The sequence below is a fragment of the Nycticebus coucang genome, unplaced genomic scaffold (genome assembly GCF_027406575.1).
Source record: "Nycticebus coucang isolate mNycCou1 unplaced genomic scaffold, mNycCou1.pri scaffold_57, whole genome shotgun sequence".
Lineage (NCBI taxonomy): Eukaryota > Metazoa > Chordata > Mammalia > Primates > Lorisidae > Nycticebus > Nycticebus coucang.
The window spans coordinates 938,124-953,302 of NW_026515585.1; the positions used below are offsets into that span (position 1 = coordinate 938,124).

The following is a 15,179-nucleotide window of genomic DNA, read 5'->3' on the forward strand; positions in this document are numbered from 1 at the left end:
CGCCCAGTGAGCTTTGAAACAAATTGTATCATAAGTAAACCACAATTTCACACAATGTACAGAAAATAATTCCCTCACATGAAGGGAATTAGGAAACAACTACTTTATAGAAAAAAAAACAAAAACAATAATAACATTTGCAAAAAAAGCCAGCCATCTTTGTTCAAAGTAACCTGATCTGATTAACTAGTATCAATGCAACATATATCTCAGATGCCTGATCCTTCTGGAGAAGAGAAATGCCTCCCTGTGTTCTGCCCCAATCCAGCACTTCCTCCTCCTTCCAGTAATCTCTGGAGCTGCAGTAATCCAATCTTCTCTGTGTGTGCAAATTTCCTGAATGAATATTGTTACCTGATACTGAGGTTGTGTCTTAACATGCACTGGAAAACAAAGAGAACATAGAAATCAGTGTAAATGACAGTGTAAATGTAAATATGACAAAGCCAAACATACAGTGGAGGAGAGTTCCTATTGAGCTGAACCCCCAAGCTGGGCTTAGAAAATAAATACTTTAGGTTTCGGGCTGCTTTTTCTCTCTTTTATTGGTGGATTGATTGATTTATGGGCAGACAGGAGCATAACAGACAAAAACTGAAGACAACAGGAATACAAGTTTAATATAATATACAGTTAAAACTTCAAAAGTGAGATTATGTTTCAAATGAAAATCACTCATATAGAAAAGTGCACATACAGAAGAGTGAAGAGTGGTCTTTATTTGAAGGAGCAAATCATGACCCAGAGAGCATAAAAGGCAAGGCCGATGGCAGAAGCTTACAGCATGCCTTTACTACAACCCAAAACATCATTTGTACAATAGGCTGCAATTAACTGCCAAGTTCTTCAGTTTGTGGACGTCATTTAGGAAGAAACACAGCTATGATGACAGTTCAGATGAGGGCATAGTCCATTTCTCATTAGAGAAAGGGTTCAATCGATCTGCATGGCTAGACCCTTGTAGAATAGCAGTTTTAAAAATTTGATCTTCTCCATACCCACAAGAGACGCAAGTATACCAATATTTCTTAGGTCCTCTTACTTTTGTGCTGTTAATTTTCTTTCTCAATTCATATAAGAGGTATGTGAGAAATTACATATACTGAGCTATCTATGGTGAACTATTTATCAAAAAGGAAACACTGAATGGCCATATAATTATTAGATCTTGGGTGACTCCTGTGACTCAAAGGAGTAGGGCACTGGCCCCATATGCCAGAGGTGGCAGATTCAAACCAAGCCCTGGCCCTACAAACCACAAAAAAAAAAAAAAAAAAAAAAAAAAAAAGTTAAAATGTTTTTAAAAAAGAATTACTAGATGTTAATGAATTTTTATATTCAAAAATCACTAGAATATTCATTGAACATGACATTAAATTTCATAAGAGGCAAAAATAAGCTTTTAGGCTTTTTTTAAATTTTCAGAATATTTGGGGATACATATTTTGCTTGCATACTTTACTTTTATACAGATTGAATCAAATGCTAAGTGTACTGTTTCTAAAATTAGTGTTCTTGAAGATCTCACATTAAGGGAATTAGGAAACAACTACTTTATAGAAAAAAAAAATAACATTTGCAAAAAAAGCCAGCCATCTTTGTTCAAAGTAACCTGATCTGATTAACTAGTATCAATGCAACATATATCTCAGATGCCTGATCCTTCTGGAGAAAAGAAATGCCTCCCTGTGTTCTGCCCCAATCCAGCACTTCCTCCTCCTTCCAGTAATCTCTGGAGCTGCAGTAATCCAATCTTCTCTGTGTGTGCAAATTTCCTGAAGCCACCTGAACTGAGTTCTGTCATGTTTGCTCATCACTAACTGAGAAATTACCTCGCTAAACTTCTTCCCTCTATGCCCACTCACAAGCCCTCTTCCTTTGCCAAAAAAAAAAAAATCTTGCAATCTGCCATCTGCATTCTTTTGATAGATTATTTCCACCACCTCTTTCCTCTTTATTTAGCAAAACATCATATATCTAGTGTTTCAATTTCTCTATCATTCAGTGTTATCCTCCAGCTAGAAAAATGCTCAGAAATAAGAACAAAATAATGCTTTCCCTTGATTCTAGGTTGGAAGTGCTCTTCAATGGCGCCTCCTACACATTTCTCTACAGAGAACTCTATGCCCTAGTTATTCAGGGCGTTCTGAGGACCAACAGTACTGGAAACAAATGAGAATGCATTACGACTGTAGAATCACAAACCTGCTCAATCACGATGTGCATCTTTAACATGGTCCCCATTGATTTCTTAATGTTTGAGAATATCTGGTCTTTAAAGAGTATTAGTCCACATTTCTTTACCTAAAAATAGCCCTTGGAATACAGCCACCAGTTTCTCCCAGTCACATATTCCACACTGAAATGGCATTTAAAATCACCATATTTCTGATGGAATGTTACTGGGCTACAGCTTTCCTGACCTCTCCACGAATAACCCCATTGTCTTCTATCCACTTCCATAAAATTGAACCATATGCTATGAAGAAACATCACTTTATATGACATGAAATTGCTTACACGTAACAGCTCCACACTCCATCAAACAGCTCTGCATGAACAGGGGCCTCAGCCCTTAATGGCTTCCAAACAGTGAGAAACACAGGGAGAACAAGGATTTTGGTGCTACTTGTCTCACTCATTTTGGCACTGGAAGATCTTCATCTTTACTACATTCTTCCCACCTAACACTTTAATCTACCTTTTACTTAAGAAGTATTTTATTGTACCACCCTGACATTACATCCATCTGCTCCTTTTCTCTCCATGTACTCTCTGTACTGTCTGCTTTCCCAGTTCTTCATCCCCTTTTGTAAAGCTGTCCTCTTCCTGATTTCTTGTCTTTGCTCAGCTCTCGCACTATACTGAGATGGGACTAAAGATTCAGTTCCTTAAGTGATACTCTCGATTTCATCATCTGTTGCTGACACCGGAGAAGACATACAATTTATCACTGTTTTGCTTCATCTTTTCTTTTTTCTACCATACATATCTAAAAGCCAAGATGGTTTTTGGTGCTCACGTTCTTCAATAAACATTATTTCACATGACATTTCCCGTAAGTTGTAGTGCTTACCCTTTACTTGTTTGGGTACTGTCTTGTATCCATTTGAATTGCCAGTCCAAGAAGAACCACTAAGATCCTCCTTGGTAAGATTCTCTGATAAATTCTGTTAAAATTAACATCAACATTGAGTTTAAAGTACTTTATAATTAAAATCAGTGGTATCAACATTTCCTAATCATTTTTGTCAAAAATATTTGAATTATCTACTCTAAGATCAAAGTTTTTTAACCTTTAAAGAAAGAAGAATGTCTTGAAAACCAAAGCATTGCAGCTATACATATGCTCTTGAGATGAACCTTACCTTCCACTTGTGTATGGCTATTGATTCTGTAAATTGAGCATAGGCAGCCAAAGGAAACATATTCAAAGACAAAACATTAACTCATGTTATATAGCAACAAGGAACTTACTTCACCTTCCATAACATTACTTTGCATTCTCCTCCAAACACAGATCAACATTGTGAAAAATATAATACATGGGATATCATACTTCTGGCATTACATCCTTAAAATATTTCTCACTCTAGAAATATGTCAGTGGTAACACTAGATACTGGCATAATGGGCAACTTGGGAGTACATCATGTCGAGTATGAGCTCAAAAATGTCAATGCTGCTTCATTTAGCTAAACAAGGCCTTGAAGACATCAAAATGTTTTGTGATAAAATATTTACTGATAGGAAAAATTGTTGAAGAAAAAGATATCCTCTGATAAGAACAACTTGCCTTATGTTTATGTTTAAGTAAAAGCAAGTAAACAGGACATACACTGTGCAACTCCTTCCCAATTAGGAAACAACTTCAAGAAAGTATGGAAAGCCTTAATAAGAGTGAAGGATGGAGGTGGAGCATGATGGCAGATGGGACGGACATGTAGCCGACCTCTCCCAAGTCATCAGGTGAGAGGAAGAGTGGTCTGGACCTTTCCCACAAGTGGATTATTGGTGTGGACGGACAGCTGGAGACACTCAGCGAATTGGCAGACTGCTGTATATGAGGGGTAATTTAAAACCACAGACTGTTGTAGAGATTTTTCCCTGCTTGGCCATGCTGGCTGGCAGGCTGCTCCCTTACGGGGGACAGCAGCTTCCAATTACTGGCAAAACACAGCTTACGAAAATGTACTCCTGAGGATGGCACCCGAAAGGAGAGCCACTCAAAACCACAGAGAGCTCGGCAACCCAATGGAAAATTGAAGGGAAGGGATACCGCCTGGGAAACAGACATTTTGAACTATCCAAAATGTCAGACGCCTTCCCCCAGAACAACAGGAGTGATTAAATAGACCAGAGCATCCCTGGTGGGGAATGTTGGAGGGGGCTGGCAGTTCAGGCTGCATGGCAAACTGGCAGGTGGCTGGACTGAAAAGTTCCAATTCAAAAGGGAGACTCTGAACCACAAAACTGAGAATAAGGTCCCCGAGCGCTCCAGCCACGGGACCTGTCAGCAGCCACGGGAGCCACCAGCAGCCAACACCCTTCCCCACAGCCGACTGCAGTCGCCAGTTTGTAGAAGAACATCGGAGCAGAGTGGAAAGATTTGTGAAGCATGGACTGCTGCAACGAGTTGGGAGGTCGGACAGGAGTGCCATCTGGAACAGAGCAGCTGAGGTTGCGCAATTCTTAGGTGACAAACTTTGACCAAAACTCCAAAATGGCGATCAGCCAGGTAGGGTGCTTAGGTGGTAACAGTATAAACTGTGAATCAGGTATAAGCCTGGAAACCACTCACAGCGCCTCCTGGTGTCCAGAAAATATACTGCATTATAAATATATTCCTCTGAAAATTGATCCCTACATCATACATACAGATGTATATTTCTACATATGTACAAGAATAATATTTTTTGTGATTGGTGCCTTTTTTTCTTTTTCTCTTTTTTTTTGTTCTGTTTTTTTCCTCACCATTTTCTTGGTGAGGAAACTATTATTATTTTTTATGATTTTTATAGACATATTTTTATTTACTTTTTTTCTAATTTTAATTTCTCCTTTCTTATTTCTTTAACTTTTTTATGAACACGACTTTTTTCCTTTTTTTTCAATTATTTTACATTTATCACTATTTTTATTGTAGTTGTTTTTTGTTGCTGTTGTCGTGGGTGTTGTCTGTATGTCTATCTCTGTCTGTGCATCTACGGGCTCGTGTGTCTGGTAGCCTTTGTATATGTTTATGTGATCATTTGGTCTCAATGAGTTTCGTGTTACGACCTGCAATTCTGAGCTCCCAGCACTTCCCTCCACTCTCACTCTGAGGTCTGGAGGCCTGTCCCCCAGGAGTCCAGAGTCTTGTGTGATTTCTCGAGGGGTATGGACAGGACCTGGACTGCAGCTGGTCAGAGCTGATTCTGTGGCATGGGAGTGAGGAGACGATGGTCAGCTGAGAGGGAATCACGCCACAGCGGCAGTGCCCCGAGGCACAGAGCAGCAGTCATCTTTAGCAACAAAAAGGCAAACCCTCAGATTTCCCAAAGCAACTCCCCCTGTCTCCCTGGGCAACCAAAGGAGGCCAGGCATCTTCTCAGATGGCAACCACCACGGAACAGATTTGGGACTGAAACACAGGCCCCATGAGTAAAGGGTTTGCCTGAGGCGGTACTGGCCTGGGTGGAACACGAGGACTAGAAAAAGCACGCGCAGAACAAGGAAACTCCCAGAGTGGGCTGACCAAGAGGACCACTCTACTGAGCATAAGACGCACCCGGCCCTCAGGGGATCATCAGCCTATAGACAAAGGAGGACAGGAGGCTAGAGCTGACAGCTGAACATGCTGCAAATAAAAACCTGCAGGAGTAAAGACAGGGCCTGAGGCACAGGTTCTGGGAATTCAAATCAGCCCCTCCTCTGCAGAGGAATTTAGCTGGGACAGAAACAAACTCCAACAAGGTTGTTCTGTTAGGCCAGTAACATTAATCTAGGGCGCAGCTGGAACAAAGTGAACACCCCCCAGCCTCCATCAACCACCTGAGTTTGACAGGTCTCACTACCCCCTAATGGATAGAGGCAGCGAGCAGTAGCCTGGCTGAGCAGACACAGACTTCCTTGTGATGTAGGTAGGTGCAAACCTCTGGAGTATCTGCTCACTGGAGACAACTGACTGGGTCACAGCCCTGCGGGGCTAGCAGTGACTGGGTGTGACAGAACTTCAAGATGGGGAAGAAGGTATCAAACTTCCCAGACTAATCTGTTTGCTGGGTGGGTCCTCCAGAATTCACGGAGCACCAGAGCAAGTCATATTTGAGTTGTCACCAGACCCCTGCATTCCAGTTGCCAGAGACCTTTTAAACTCTCCCACCTGAGGCAGGTGCTAACTGACACAATTGATTTGGACCTTTTGAACTGAGCCAGTTGCCTGAGGACTATTCAAATGGTGCCCTGGGTGTGTGGTTGTAAGAAAGTTTGATTTTCTTTTCCAATTCTTGCCTGTGGGGGGCGGGGTGACTTAATTGCTGGTAATACTCCACAGCTGATACTTCAACCCAGAGTAACTGTTTCACTAGGGGTGAACAGAGACCAGCTGAAAACAAGACAGAACCACTTAGCCCCACCACATCAAATAGATCCCCAACAACTCAGGCTGTAGCACTGCACGGGTCCTCGACAAGGCTCCAGAGGAAAAATCAAATGGTGTAAAGTAATCATGGGGCACAATTGGCGGAAAAATTCTGGTAACATGAATAACCAGAATAGATCAACAACTCCCAAAGGACAGATATGGCAGATGTAGCTGAAGATCCCATTGATAAACAGCTGGCTGAGATGTCAGAAATCAAATTCAGAATTTGGATTGCAAACAAGATTAATTGAATGGAGGAAAATCTGGAATTAGAAATCCGAAGAGCAATTCAAAAGTCAGAATTAGAAATTTGAGGAGAAATTAAAACATTGTCTCAAGAATTTAATGAATTTAAAGACAAAACCACCAAAGATTTCGATGCACTGAAGCAAGCATTTGCAGCCCTCAAAGATCTGAAAAATACAGTAGAATCCCTCAGTAACAGAGTGGAGCAGGCAGAAGAAAGGATTTCTGACATTGAAGACAAGGTGTTTGAACACTCCCAAACTCTCAAAGAAGATGAGAAATGAGAGCAAAAATGTATCATTCTCTCAGAGAGCTCTGGGATAATTTGAGGAAGGCTAAAATCCGCCTCATTGGAATCACTGAAAGTGATGAAGAGGTCTTGCAAGGCACAGAGGCCCTTCTTCATGAAATTATGAAAGAGAATTTTCAAGATATGTCAAGATATTCTGAAATCCAGACAGCAGACAGTTTCAGAACCCCAGCACAACTCAATCCAAACAAGATATCCCCCAGGCATGTCATAATTAACTTCACTAGTATCAATATGAAGGCGAAAATAATGAAAGCAGCTAGATGCAAGAAATCTATTACCTACAAAGGGAAGAATATTAGAATGACGGAGGATTTCTCTGCTGAAACTTTTAAAGCCAGAAGAGGGTTGTCCTTGACCTTTAATTTCCTAAAGCAAAATAATTTTCAACCCCGGATCCTGTATCCATATAAACTGAGTTTCATTTATGATGGAGAAATTAAATCCTTTATGGCATTCATATGTTGAAGAAATTTGCCATGACCAAACCAGTACTCCAGGATATTCTCAGAACTATCCTCCATAGTGACACCCCAATCCTCTACCAATAAAAGAACTCACTCAGAAACTTTGATCAAACTCCAACTTCCACAGTGGAGAAAGGACTAAAATTGTCCACTGGACTTTCAAAAAACTTGATACCCAAAATTTTACCAGACATATCAATATTCTCCATTAATGTGAACGACTTAAAGTGTCCTCTAAAGATGCACAGTATAGCTGACTGTATACAAAAAGTCAGGTCAGATATTTGCTGCATATAAGTGTAACATCTTACCTTAAAAGATAAATATAGAGTCAGGGTGAAAGGATGGTCATGTATATTTCAGGCAAATGGTAATGAGAAAAAAGCAGGTGTTGCAATTCTATTTGCTGACACAATAGGCTTTAAATCAACAAAAGTAAAGAAAGACAAAAATGGTCACTACATATTTGTTAAGGGTAATCCTCAATATGATGAGATTCCAATTATGAATATTTATGCACACAACCAGAATGCTCCTCAATTTATAAGAGAAACTCTAAAAGACATGAGCAACTTGATTTCCTCCAGCTCCATAATAGTCGGAGATTTCAACACTCCTTTGGCAGTGCTGGATAGATCCACCATTAAGAAGCTGAGCAGACTTCTAACTCTCTTTGGAAGTGCTCTAAACTTTCTCTTTGTTCTTCCTAAATAAAATCTCTCTTTGCTGCCCTGAGACTTGACTCAGCCAAGTAATTGAACCAGGTCAGCTGGGTTTGGGGAACTGGGACCTCCAATTCTCAACGGTTGAGAGACAGAGTCTCATTCTGTTATCCAGCCTGGAGTGCACACAATGAGTGTTCACAGCTCATTGCAACCTTGAACTCCTGGGTTCAAGCATTCCTTCCACCTCAGCCTCCCAAGCAGCTGAGACCACAGTCCACAGGCACTAGAACTTAAAGAGCAAGAGGAAGTGAAAGGAAAATTAGGGCAAGGAAACAGATAAAAGAAATCACCCATGAGGAAGAATCAGCAGAAAACTCCAGGCAACATGAAGAACCAGTCCAGAACAACCCCGCCAAGGGACCATGAGGTAGCTACCGCAGAGGATTCCACCTATACAGAAATGTTAGGAATGACAGAAAGGGAATTTAGAATACACATGTTGAAAACAATGAAAGAAATGATGGAAACAATGAAGGAAACTGCTAACAAAGTGGAAAATAACCAAAAGGAAATCCAAAAACAGAATCAAATAAGAGATGAATGATATGAAGAATATAAAAAGGATATAGCAGAGCTGAAGGAAATGAAACAGTCAATCAGGGAACTTAAAGATGCAATGGAAAGTATCAGCAACAGGTTAGACCATGCAGAAGAAAGAATTTCAGAGGTAGAAGACAAAGTTTTTGAGATAACTCAGATAGTAAAAGAGGCAGAAAAGAAGAGAGAGAAAGCAGAACGTTCACTGTCAGAATTATGGGACTTTATGAAGCGTTCCAACATACGAGTTATAGGAATTCCAGAGGGGAAGAAGAATGTCCCAGAGGAATGGAAGCCATACTAGAGAATATTATAAAAGAAAATTTCCCAAATATCACCAAAGATTCTGACACACTGCTTTCGGAGGGATCTCGGACCCCAGGTCGCCTCAACTCTAACCGAGCTTCTCCAAGACACATTGTGATGAACCTGTCCAAAGAAAACAAAAGAAAAGATTCTGCAAGCTGCCAGGAGTAAGCGCCAGTTGACCTACAGGGGCAAATCCATCAGAGTGACTGCAGACTTCTCTAATGACACTTTCCAAGCAAGAAGACAATGGTCATCTACCTTTAATCTACTTAAACAGAACAATTTCCAGCCCAGAATTCTGTACCCTGCTAAGCTAAGCTTCAAAATTGACGGAGAAATCAAATCATTTACGGATATACAAACATTGAGGAAATTCGCCACAACAAGACCAGCTCTACAGGAAATACTTCAACCTGTTCTGCACACGGACCACCACAATGGATCAGCAGCAAAGTAAGAACTCAGAAATTAAAGGACAGAACCAAACCTCCACACTGATGCAAAAGACAAAACTAAGCAATGGACACTCACAAAATAAGACGAATAGAATACTACCACACTTATCAATTATCTCAATAAATGTCAATGGCTTGAATTCCCCACTGAAGAGACATAGATTGGTTGACTGGATTAAAAAACACAAGCCATCCATTTGCTGTCTGCAAGAAACACACCTGGCTTCAAAAGACAAATTAAAGCTCTGAGTCAAGGGTTGGAAGACAATTTTTCAGGCAAATGGAATTCAGAAGAAAAGAGGAGTTGCAATCTTATTTTCAGATACATGTGGATTTAAAGCAACTAAAGTCAAAAAAGACAAAGATGGTCACTTTATATTGGTCAAGGGAAAAATACAACATGAAGACATTTCAATTCTAAATATCTATGCACCCAATTTAAATGCTCCCAGATTCTTGAAACAGACCTTACTCAGTCTGAGCAATATGATATCTGATAATACCATAATAACAGGGGACCTTAACACTCCTCTTACAGAGCTGGACAGATCCTCTAAACAGAAATTAAACAAGGATATAAGAGACTTAAATGAGACCCTAGAAAAACTGTGCTTAATAGACGCATATATAACACTCCATCCCAAAGATAAAGAATATACATTCTTCTCATCACCCCATGGAACATTCTCCAAAATTGACCATATCCTGGGACACAAAACAATTATCAACAGAATCAAAAGAATTGAAATTTTACCTTGTATCTTCTCAGACCATAAGGCACTAAAGGTGGAACTCAACTCTAACAAAAATGCTCGACCCCACCCAAAGGCATGGAAATTAAACAATCTTCTGTTGAATAACAGATGGGTGTAGGAAGAAATAAAACAGGAAATCATTAACTTCCTTGAGCATAACAACAATGAAGACACAAGCTACCAAAACCTGTGGGATACTGCAAAAGAAGTTTTGAGAGGAAAATTCATCGCTTTAGATGCCTACATTCAAAAAACAGAAAGAGAGCACATCAACAATCTCACAAGAGATCTTATGGAATTGGAAAAAGAAGAACAATCTAAGCCTAAACTCAGTAGAAGAAAAGAAATATCCAAAATCAAATCAGAGATCAATGAAATTGAAAACAAAAGAATCATTCAGAAAATTAATGAAACAAGGAGTTGGTTTTTTGAAAAAATAAATAAAATAGATAAACCATTAGTCAGACTAACTAGAAATAGAAAAGTAAAATCTTTAATAACCTCAATCAGAAACGATAAAGGGGAAATAACAACTGATCCCACAGAGATACAACAGATCATCTCTGAATACTACCAGAAACTCTATGCCCAGAAATTTGACAATGTCAAGGAAATGGATCAATATTTGGAATCACACCCTCTCCCTAGACTTAGCCAGGAAGAAATAGACCTCCTGAACAGACCAATTTCAAGCACTGAGATCAAAGAAACAATAAAAAAGCTTCCAACTAAAAAATGCCCTGGTCCAGATGGCTTCACTCCAGAATTCTATCAAACCTTCAAGGAAGAGCTTATTCCTGTACTGCAGTAATTATTCCAAAAACTGAGGAAGATGGAATCTTCCCCAACACATTCTATGAAGAAAACATCACCCTGATACCAAAACCAGGAAAAGACCCAAACAAAAAGGAGAATTTCAGACCAATCTCACTCATGAACATAGACGCAAAAATTCTCAACAAAATCCTAGCCAATAGATTACAGCTTATCATCAAAAAAGTCATTCATCATGATCAAGTAGGCTTCATCCCAGGTATTCAAGGCTGGTTTAACATACGCAAGTCTATAAACGTTATCCACCATATTAACAGAGGCAAAAATAAAGATCACATGATCCTCTCAATAGATGCAGAAAAAGCATTTGATAAAATCCAGCATCCTTTTCTAATTAGAACACTGAAGAGTATAGGCATAGGTGGCACATTTTTAAAACTGATTGAAGCTATCTATGACAAACCCACAGCCAATATTTTACTGAATGGAGTAAAACTCAAAGCTTTTCCTCTTAGAACTGGAACCAGACAAGGTTGTCCTCTGTCACCTTTACTATTCAACGTAGTGCTGGAAGTTCTAGCCAATACAATTAGGCAAGACAAGGAAATAAAGGGAATCCAAATGGGAGCAGAGGAGGTCAAACTCTCCCTCTTTGCTGACGACATGATCTTATACTTAGAGAACCCCAAAGACTCAACCACAAGACTCCTAGAAGTCATCAAAAAATACAGTAATGTTTCAGGATATAAAATCAATGTCCACAAGTCAGTAGCCTTTGTGTACACCAATAACAGTCAAGATGAGAAGCTAATTAAGGACACAACTCCCTTCACCATAGTCTCAAAGAAAATGAAATACCTAGGAATATACCTAACGAAGGAGGTGAAGGACCTCTATAAAGAAAACTATGAAATCCTCAGAAAGGAAATAGCAGAGGATATTAACAAATGGAAGAACATACCATGCTCATGGATGGGAAGAATCACCATTTTTAAAATGTCTATACTTCCCAAAGCAATCTACCTATTCAATGCCATTCCTATCAAAATACCAACATCGTACTTTCAAGATTTGGAAAAAATGATTCTGCATTTTGTATGGAACCGGAAATAACCCCGTATAGCTAAGGCAGTTCTCTGTAACAAAAATAAAGCTGGGGGCATCAGCATACCAGATTTCCGTCTGTACTACAAAGCCATAGTGCTCAAGACAGCATGGTACTGGCACAAAAACAGAGACATAGACACTTGGAATAGAATTGAAAACCAAGAAACGAAACTAGCATTTTGCAACCACCTAATCTTTGATAAATCAAACAAGAACATACCTTGGGGGAAAGACTCCCTATTCAATAAACGGTGTTGGGAGAACTGGATGTCTACATGTAAAAGACTGAAACTGGACCCACACCTTTCCCCACTCACAAAAATTGATTCAAGATGGATAAGGGACATAAACTTTAGGCATGAAACAATAAAAATCCTCCAAGAAAGCATAGGCAAAACACTGGAAGATATTGGACTGGGGAAAGACTTCATGAAGAATACTGCCATGGCAATTGCAACAACAACAAAAATAAACAAATGGGACTTCATTAAACTGAAAAGCTTCTGTACAGCTAAGGAGACAATAACCAAAGCAAAGAGACAACCTACACAATGGGAAAGGATATTTGCATATTTTCAATCAGACAAAAGCTTGATAACTAGGATCTATAGAGAACTCAACTTAATCCACATGAAAAAAGCCAACAATCCCTTATATCAATGGGCAAGAGACATGAATAGAACTTTCTCTAAAGACGACAGATGAATGGCTAACAAACACATGAAAAAATGTTCATCATCTCTATATATTAGAGAAATGCAAATCAAAACAACCCTGAGATATCATCTAACCCCAGTGAGAATGGCCCACATCACAAAATCTCAAAACTGCAGATGCTGGCGTGGATGTGGAGAGAAGGGAACACTTTTACACTGCTGGTGGGACTGCAAACTAGTACAACCTTTCTGGAAGGAAGTATGGAGAAACCTCAAAGCACTCAAGCTAGACCTCCCATTTGATCCTGCAATCCCATTACTGGGCATCTACCCAGAAGGAAAGAAATCCTTTTATCATAAGGACACTTGTACTAGACTGTTTATTGCAGCTCAATTTACAATCGCCAAAATGTGGAAACAGCCTAAATGCCCACCAACCCAGGAATGGATTAACAAGCTGTGGTATATGTATACCATGGAATCCTATTCAGCCATTAAAAAAATGGAGACTTTACATCCTTCGTATTAACCTGGATGGACGTGGAAGACATTATTCTTAGTAAAGCATCACAAGAATGGAGAAGCATGAATCCTATGTACTCAATTTTGATATGAGGAGAATTAATGATAATTATGGTTATGGGGGGAATAGATAAGGAGAAGGAGGGAGGGGGGTGGGGCCCTGGTGTGTGTCACACTTTATGCGGGCAAGACATGATTGCAAGTGGGACTTTACCTAACAATTGCAATCAATGTAACCTGGCTTATTGTACCCTCAATGAATCCCCAACAATAAAAAAAAAAAAAGAAGCTGAGCAAACAAATTTTAGATTTAAACCCAGCCATCCAACATTTGGATTTAGCAGACATCTAGAGAACATTTCATCCCAACAAAACAGAATACATATACTTTTCATTAGCCAATGGAACATACTCCAAAATCGATCACAGCTTAGGTCACAAGTCTAACCTAAGTAAATTTAAAGGAATATAACTTATTCCTTGCCTCATATCGGACCACCGTGGCATAAAATTTGAACTCAGTAACAACAGAAATCTGCACACTCATATAAAAAAATGGAAGTTAAATAACCTTATGCTGAATGATACCTGGGTCAGAGATGAGATTAAGAAGGAAATTGCCAAATTTTTGGAACAAAACAACAATGAAGACACAAACTGTAAGAACCTCTGGGATACCGCAAAGGCAGTCCTAAGACGGAAATTTATAGCACTGCAAGCCTTCCTCAAGAGAATGGAAAGAGAGGAAGTTAACAGCATAATGGGACATCTCAAGCAACTGGAAAAGGAAGAACATTCCAACCCCAAGTAGAAGAAAATAAATAACCAAAATTAGAGCAGAATTAAATGAAATTTAAAACAAAAGAATTATATAACAGATCAATAAATCAAAAAGTTGTTTTTTGAAAATGTCAATAAAATAAACATTTGGCTAACCTCACCAGCAAAAAAAGAGTAAAATCTCTAATTTCATCAATCAGAAACAACAAAGACGAAATAACAACAGACTCCTCGGAAATTCAAAAGATTTTAAAGAATATTACAAGAAACTTTATTCTCAGAAATATGAAAATCTGAAGGAAATTGACCAATACTTGGAAGCACTTCATCTTCCAAGACTTAGCCAGAATGAACTGGAACTGTTGAACATGCCAATATCAAGTTCTGAAATAGCATCAACCATACGAGATCTCCCTAAAAAGAAAAGCCTGGGACCAGATGGCTTCACATCAGAATTCTACCAAAACTTTGAAGAGGAACTAGTACCTATGTTACTCAACCTGTTCCAAAACGTAGAAAAAGAAGGAAGACTACCCAACAAGTTCTACGAAGCAAACATCACCCTGATCCCCAAACCAGGAAAAGACCTAACAAGAAAAGAAAATTATTCACCAATATCACTAATGAATATAGATGCAAAAATATTCAACAAGATCCTAACGAAGAGAATCCGGCAACATATCAAACAAATTATACATCATGACCAAGTCGGTTTTATCCCAGGGTCTCAAGGCTGGTTTAACATACATAAATCTATAAATATAATTCACTGTGTAAACAAAATAAAAAACAAAGGCCACATGATTCTCTTAATTGATGCTGAAAAAGGCTTTTGACAATATCCAGCATCGTTTCATGATCAGAACACTTTAGAAAACTGGTATAGAAGGGACATTTCTTAAATTGATAGG

General features: G+C 39.1%; 1 protein-coding gene across 1 annotated transcript in view; it reads right to left on the reverse strand.

Annotated features, from left to right (window-relative positions):
- Positions 1-160: 160 nt before the first annotated feature.
- Positions 161-15,179, reverse strand: part of LOC128579475 (putative ankyrin repeat domain-containing protein 20A4) — a 73,393-nt gene continuing 58,374 nt past the window's right edge. Inside the window, exons 12-13 of the mRNA XM_053581550.1 lie at positions 3,077-3,170; positions 161-383 (exon numbers count right to left, since the gene is read on the reverse strand). Of these exons, the coding sequence (XP_053437525.1) occupies positions 193-383; positions 3,077-3,170 (285 nt within the window). The 3' untranslated portion in view covers positions 161-192. The remainder of the gene's footprint in view (positions 384-3,076; positions 3,171-15,179) is intronic.